General features: G+C 49.5%; 1 protein-coding gene across 1 annotated transcript in view; it reads right to left on the reverse strand.

Moving 5' to 3' along the window:
• Positions 1-4,803, reverse strand: part of LOC124027599 (F-actin-uncapping protein LRRC16A-like) — a gene marked incomplete at its 3' end in the record, with an annotated part of 47,217 nt that extends 42,414 nt beyond the window's left edge. The window contains exon 1 of the mRNA XM_046339965.1: positions 4,690-4,803. Within this exon, the coding sequence (XP_046195921.1) occupies positions 4,690-4,779 (90 nt within the window). The remainder of the gene's footprint in view (positions 1-4,689) is intronic.
• Positions 4,804-8,014: the final 3,211 nt, after the last annotated feature.

Genomic DNA, 8,014 nt, shown 5'->3' on the forward strand with positions numbered 1-8,014 from the left:
TGTAGTTAACTGTATTTATTGAAGGATAACAAAGTAATGAGGATTCAATGAAAGAATCTGTTCAGTGGACAATCGACAACTCCAGGTTGGGTTGGTAAATACACTGTTGTCTTATCACCCAGTGACCTGGGATCCAGTGGAGGTGATCCTCTAGGGTCCAGTGGAGGTGATCCTCTAGGGTCCAGTGGAGGTGATCCTCTAGGGTCCAGTGGAGGTGATCCTCTAGGGTCCAGTAGAGGTGATCATCTAGGACCCAGTGGAGGTGATCATCTAGGACCCAGTGGAGGTGATTCTCTAGGGTCCAGTAGAGGTGATCCTCTAGGGTCCAGTGGAGGTGATCCTCTAGGTGATTCTCTAGGGTCCAGTAGAGGTGATCCTCTAGGGTCCAGTGGAGGTGATCCTCTAGGTGATTCTCTAGGGTCCAGTGGAGGTGAACCTCTAGGTGATTCTCTAGGGTCCAGTAGAGGTGATCCTCTAGGGTTCAGTGGAGGTGATCCTCTAGGATCCAGTGGAGGTGATCCTCTAGGGTCCAGTGGAGGTGATCCTCTAGGGTCCAGTGGAGGTGATCCTCTAGGGCCCAGTGGAGGTGATCCTCTAGGGCCCAGTGGAGGTGATCCTCTAGGGCCCAGTGGAGATGATCCTCTAGGGTCCAGTAGAGGTGATCCTCTAGGGTCCAGTAGAGGTGATCCTCTAGGGTCCAGTGGAGGTGATCCTCTAGGGTCCAGTGGAGGTGATCCTCTAGGGTCCAGTGGAGGTGATCCTCTAGGGCCCAGTGGAGGTGATCCTCTAGGGCCCAGTGGAGGTGATCCTCTAGGGTCCAGTAGAGGTGATCCTCTAGGGTCCAGTAGAGGTGATCCTCTAGGGTCCAGTGGAGGTGATCCTCTAGGGTCCAGTGGAGGTGATCCTCTAGGGTCCAGTGGAGGTGATCCTCTAGGGTCCAGTGGAGGTGATCCTCTAGGGTCCAGTAGAGGTGATCCTCTAGGGTCCAGTAGAGGTGATCCTCTAGGTGATCCACTAGGTGATCCTCTAGGACCCAGTGGAGGTGATCCTCTAGGTGATCCACTAGGTGATCCTCTAGGACCCAGTGGAGGTGATCCTCTAGGACCCAGTAGAGGTGATCCTCTAGGACCCAGTGGAGGTGATCCTCTAGGACCCAGTGGAGGTGATCCTCTAGGACCCAGTGGAGGTGATCCTCTAGGACCCAGTGGAGGTGATCCTCTAGGACCCAGTGGAGGTGATCCTCTAGGACCCAGTGGAGGTGATCCTCTAGGGTCCAATGGAGGTGATCCTCTAGGGACCAGTGGAGGTGATCCTCTAGGGTCCAGTTGAGGTGATCCCTGAGAGTAATCAGTCTCAGCGCCACTGCTTAGGACCACATGTAGGGGTTCCAGAGATCATCAGGGATTACTAAAACCACATGTAGGGGTTCCAGAGATCATCAGGGATTACTAAGACCACATGTAGGGGTTCCAGAGATCATCAGGGGTCACTAGGGGTCAGCAGGCTTTCCTTGGGGTCAAGAACCATTGACATCTCTAATCTACTAACAACGCCAGGGGGAGAGAGGAGAGGAGAGGAGAGGAGAGGAGAGGAGAGGAGAGGAGAGGAGAGGAGAGGAGAGGAGAGGAGAGGAGAGGAGAGGAGAGGAGAGGAGAGGAGAGGAGAGGAGAGGAGAGGAGAGGAGAGGAGAGGAGAGGAGAGGAGATGAGAGGAGCACTAGCAGTCTACAGGGAAAAGGTTGGTGTTTCAGAACAGGGGACGCTGTAAGCCGATATAGACACACAGCTGACAGACCGTCTGATAACTCTGGTACATCTGTACTGTATTACTGTGTTGCACTGTGTTGTGGCCAAATGAAAACAAGGGTCAGTGAACTGTGACTAAGGGTCAGTGGACTGTGACTTAGGGCCAGTGGACCGTGACTTAGGGCCAGTGGACCGTGACTAAGGGCCAGTGGACTGTGACTAAGGGCCAGTGGACTGTGACTAAGGGCCAGTGGACTGTGACTAAGGGCCAGTGGACTGTGACTAAGGGCCAGTGGACTGTGACTAAGGGCCAGTGGACTGTGACTAAGGGCCAGTGGGCTGTGACTAAGGGCCAGTGGGCTGTGACTAAGGGCCAGTGGACTGTGACTAAGGGCCAGTGGACTGTGACTAAGGGCCAGTGGACTGTGACTAAGGGCCAGTGGACTGTGACTAAGGGCCAGTGGACTGTGACTAAGGGCCAGTGGACTGTGACCAAGGGCCAGTGGACTGTGACCAAGGGCCAGTGGACTGTGACCAAGGGCCAGTGGACTGTGACCAAAGGGCCAGTGGACTGTGACTAAGGGCCAGTGGACTGTGACTAAGGGCCTGTGGACTGTGACTAAGGGCCAGTGGACTGTGACTAAGGGCCAGTGGGCTGTGACTAAGGGCCAGTGGACTGTGACTAAGGGCCAGTGGGCTGTGACTAAGGGCCTGTGGACTGTGACTAAGGGCCAGTGGACTGTGACTAAGGGCCAGTGGACTGTGACTAAGGGCAAGTGGACTGTGACTAAGGGCCAGTGGACTGTGACTAAGGGCCAGTGGACTGTGACTAAGGGCCAGTGGGCTGTGACTAAGGGCCAGTGGGCTGTGACTAAGGGCCAGTGGACTGTGACTAAGGGCCAGTGGACTGTGACTAAGGGCCAGTGGACTGTGACTAAGGGCCAGTGGACTGTGACTAAGGGCAAGTGGACTGTGACTAAGGGCCAGTGGACTGTGACTAAGGGCCAGTGGACTGTGACTAAGGGCCAGTGGACTGCGACTAAGGGCCAGTGGACTGCGACTAAGGGCCAGTGGACTGTGACCAAAGGGCCAGTGGACTGTGACTAAGGGCCAGTGGACTGTGACTAAGGGTCAGTGGGCTGTGACTAAGGGCCAGTGGACTGCGACTAAGGGCCAGTGGGCTGTGACTAAGGGCCAGTGGACTGTGACTAAGGGCCAGTGGACTGTGACTAAGGGCAAGTGGACTGTGACTAAGGGCCAGTGGACTGTGACTAAGGGCCAGTGGACTGCGACTAAGGGCCAGTGGACTGCGACTAAGGGCCAGTGGACTGCGACTAAGGGCCAGTGGACTGCGACTAAGGGCCAGTGGACTGCGACTAAGGGCCAGTGGACTGCGACTAAGGGCCAGTGGACTGCGACTAAGGGCCAGTGGACTGCGACTAAGGGCCAGTGGACTGCGACTAAGGGCCAGTGGACTGCGACTAAGGGCCAGTGGACTGCGACTAAGGGCCAGTGGGCTGTGACTAAGGGCCAGTGGACTGCGACTAAGGGCCAGTGGGCTGCGACTAAGGGCCAGTGGGCTGCGACTAAGGGCCAGTGGGCTGTGATTTATTACTGCATTGTCGGAACTAGAAGCACAAGCATTTCGCTACACTCGCATTAACATCTGCTAACCATGTGTATGTGACAAATTTGATTGGATTGGATTTGATTTGTAATTTATTTAACCTTTATTTAACAAGGCACACAGTTGAAGTATTAATACAATCAGCTAACGAGTGAGATGCAGTGAGTCAGAAGAAGCCGCCTGTCCGTCTGTTACATGATTAACACCATCTGAACCTCCACCATCAGAACCACCATCATCAGAACCTCCACCGTCAGAACCTCCACCGTCAGAACCTCCACCGTCAGAACCACCACCGTCAGAACCTCCACCGTCAGAACCTCCACCGTCAGAACCACCACCGTCAGAACCACCACCGTCAGAACCTCCACCGTCAGAACCTCCACCGTCAGAACCACCACCGTCAGAACCACCACCGTCAGAACCTCCACCGTCAGAACCACCACCATCAGAACCACCACCAGAACCAAAAATATTGAAATTGGAAGCTGTTCTTGTACAGCCTGTGTGCCAGCCAGCGTAGTATCCTAGGTTACCTAGAAGAGACAGGCCTATGAGCTGTAGCTGGCTGGCCAGAGTAGTTTCCTAGGTTACCTATGAGCTGTAGCTGGCTGGCCAGAGTAGTTACCTAGGTAACCTAGAAGAGACAGGCCTATGAGCTGTAGCTGGCTGGCCAGAGTAGTTACCTAGATAACCTAGAAGAGACAGGCCTATGAGCTGTAGCTGGCTGGCCAGAGTAGTTACCTAGGTAACCTAGAAGAGACAGGCCTATGAGCTGTAGCTGGCTGGCCAGAGTAGTTACCTAGGTAACCTAGAAGAGACAGGCCTATGAGCTGTAGCTGGCTGGCCAGAGTAGTTACCTAGGTTACCTAGAAGAGACAGGTCTATGAGCTGTAGCTGGCTGGCCAGAGTAGTTACCTAGGTAACCTAGAAGAGACAGGTCTATGAGCTGTAGCTGGCTGGCCAGAGTAGTTTCCTAATTGACCTAGAAGAGACAGGTCTATGAGCTGTAGCTGGCTGGCCAGAGTAGTTACCTAGTTGACCTAGAAGAGACAGGTCTATGAGCTGTAGCTGGCTGGCCAGAGTAGTTACCTAGGTAACCTAGAAGAGACAGGTCTATGAGCTGTAGCTGGCTGGCCAGAGTAGTTACCTAGGTAACCTAGAAGAGACAGGTCTATGAGCTGTAGCTGGCTGGCCAGAGTAGTTACCTAGGTAACCTAGAAGAGACAGGCCTATGAGCTGTAGCTGGCTGGCCAGAGTAGTTACCTAGGTAACCTAGAAGAGACAGGTCTATGAGCTGTAGCTGGCTGTTCTTACCTTGCTAGGGATGCGTGCGGTCAGGAGGAAGGCCCGGTGAGATGAGAGAGCCTGAGGAAAACAGAGAAAATAAACAAATAAGTTGATCATCACACAGCAACTACAAGGCAGCTGTAGAACATCACACAGCAACTACAAGGCAGCTGTAGAACATCACACAACAACTACAAGGCAGCTGTAGAACATCACACAGCAACTACAAGGCAGCTGTAGAACATCACACAGCAACTACAAGGCAGCTGTAGAACATCACACAGCAACTACAAGGCAGCTGTAGAACATCACACAGCAACTACCAGGCAGCTGTAGAACATCACACAGCAACTACAAGGCAGCTGTAGAACATCACACAGCAACTACAAGGCAGCTGTAGAACATCACACAGTAACTACAAGGCAGGAGTAGATCATCACACAGCAACTACAAGGCAGCATTAGAACATCACACAGCAACAACAAGGCAGCTGTAGAACATCACACAGCAACTACAAGGCAGCTGTAGAACATCACACAGTAACTACAAGGCAGCTGTAGAACATCACACAGCAACTACAAGGCAGGAGTAGATCATCACACAGCAACTACAAGGCAGCTGTAGAACATCACACAGCAACTACAAGGCAACTGTAGAACATCACACAGCAACTACAAGGCAGCTGTAGAACATCACACAGTAACTACAAGGCAGGAGTAGATCATCACACAGCAACTACAAGGCAGCATTAGAACATCACACAGTAACTACAAGGCAGCATTAGAACATCACACAGCAACAACAAGGCAGCTGTAGAACATCACACAGCAACTACAAGGCAGCTGTAGAACATCACACAGTAACTACAAGGCAGCTGTAGAACATCACACAGCAACTACAAGGCAGGAGTAGATCATCACACAGCAACTACAAGGCAGCTGTAGATCATCACACAGCAACTACAAGGCAGCTGTAGAACATCACACAGCAACTACAAGGCAGCTGTAGAACATCACACAGCAACTACAAGGCAGCAACAAGCATCAAAAGGTGATCATGATGAAAATACCTTTCTGAACACGTGTGACAGGTTGAGAAGAAAAACACTAACAGACAAGCACATTCCTGACTTGACATTGAGCTGAGTTTGTCTGATAGAACAGAACAGAAACAGGGAAGGATCCTGACTTGACATTGAGCTGAGTTTGTCTGATAGAACAGAACAGAAACAGGGAAGGATCCTGACTTGACATTGAGCTGAGTTTGTCTGATAGAACAGAACAGAAACAGGGAAGGATCCTGACTTGACATTGAGCTGAGTTTGTCTGATAGAACAGAACAGAAACAGGGAAGGATCCTGACTTGACATTGAGCTGAGTTTGTCTGATAGAACAGAACAGAAACAGGGAAGGATCCTGACTTGACATTGAGCTGAGTTTGTCTGATAGAACAGAACAGAAACAGGGAAGGATCCTGACTTGACATTGAGCTGAGTTTGTCTGATAGAACAGAACAGAAACAGGGAAGGATCCTGACTTGACATTGAGCTGAGTTTGTCTGATAGAACAGAACAGAAACAGGGAAGGATCCTGACTTGACATTGAGCTGAGTTTGTCTGATAGAACAGAACAGAAACAGGGAAGGATCCTGACTTGACATTGAGCTGAGTTTGTCTGATAGAACAGAACAGAAACAGGGAAGGATCCTGACTTGACATTGAGCTGAGTTTGTCTGATAGAACAGAACAGAAACAGGGAAGAATCCTGACTTGACATTGAGCTGAGTTTGTCTGATAGAACAGAACAGAAACAGGGAAGGATCCTGACTTGACATTGAGCTGAGTTTGTCTGATAGAACAGAACAGAAACAGGGAAGGATCCTGACTTGACATTGAGCTGAGTTTGTCTGATAGAACAGAACAGAAACAGGGAAGGATGGGGAAAACCCCAGGGGGGAAATGAGGAAGATATGGGGGAACACACCAGTCACCAGCGGAGTCAGAAGGAAAAGTTTTCCACTGTGTCATGTTTAAAAACAAGGCCTGGGCTAGATGGCCTCCTTTCAGCAGAAGAGGACAGTGACGGATATTTGTTTTGGCTGAGGGACATTTAGAGTGACCCCACAGGGCCTGAGAACAGGGGGAAGAGAGAGAATGAGAGAGCCAAAGTGAGAGAGGAGAGAGACAGATAGAGGAATGGACTCGTCTTGCTGGGTCTCCTCATCCCCTGACCTGACTAGATTCAGAGAGACAACCTCTGTGTGCTGTGGCCTCACCTCTTCGCTCTCTCTCCCTCTCTCTCCCTCTCCCTCTCCCTCTCGCTCTCCCTCTTTTAAAGAGCACCAATTACTCATGGTTTTGTGTACAATTCTTTAAAAATAGGAAAAATACCAGAATATTATCTAACTCTCAGGAAGAATCCTTACAAACAAATATATGATTCTAAACCAAACCAGGCCATTACAACACATCACCATGTCTGTGTTGAAATGGAACCTTATTCCCTATATAGTGGACTACTGTGTTGAAATGGAACCCTATTCCCTATATAGTGGACTACTGTGTTGAAATGGAACCCTATTCCCTATATAGTGGACTACTGTGTTGAAATGGAACCCTATTCCCTATATAGTGGACTACTGTGTTGAAATGGAATCCTATTCCCTATATAGTGGACTACTGTGTTGAAATGGAACCCTATTCCCTATATAGTGGACTACTGTGTTGAAATGGAACCCTATTCCCTATATAGTGGACTACTGTGTTGAAATGGAACCCTATTCCCTATATAGTGGACTACTGTGTTGAAATGGAACCCTATTCCCTATATAGTGGACTACTGTGTTGAAATGGAACCCTATTCCCTATATAGTTGACTACTGTGTTGAAATGGAACCCTATTCCCTATATAGTGGACTACTGTGTTGAAATGGAACCCTATTCCCTATATAGTGGACTACTGTGTTGAAATGGAACCCTATTCCCTATATAGTGGACTACTGTGTTGAAATGGAACCCTATTCCCTATATAGTGGACCACTGTGTTGAAATGGAACCTTATTCCCTATATAGTGGACTACTGGGTTGAAATGGAATCCTATTCCCTATATAGTGGACTACTGTGTTGAAATGGAACCCTATTCCCTATATAGAAAATTCGAGTTCTAAATTGAGCAGCTGCTGAAAAATGAGCTCCTGTATTTATTGAGATTTAAATGTTTTTAGAGTGAAGTACATCGAAAAAATCAAGAGAAAACTGCAAGACTCAATAGAAGACAAAACAAGGAACAAACTAAACAAGACAGGCTTTTGAAAAATTAACTATTTTTTTCATAAAATTGTACAGTTATCTTA

The sequence above is a fragment of the Oncorhynchus gorbuscha genome, unplaced genomic scaffold, assembly GCF_021184085.1.
Source record: "Oncorhynchus gorbuscha isolate QuinsamMale2020 ecotype Even-year unplaced genomic scaffold, OgorEven_v1.0 Un_scaffold_3361, whole genome shotgun sequence".
Taxonomy (NCBI): domain Eukaryota; kingdom Metazoa; phylum Chordata; class Actinopteri; order Salmoniformes; family Salmonidae; genus Oncorhynchus; species Oncorhynchus gorbuscha.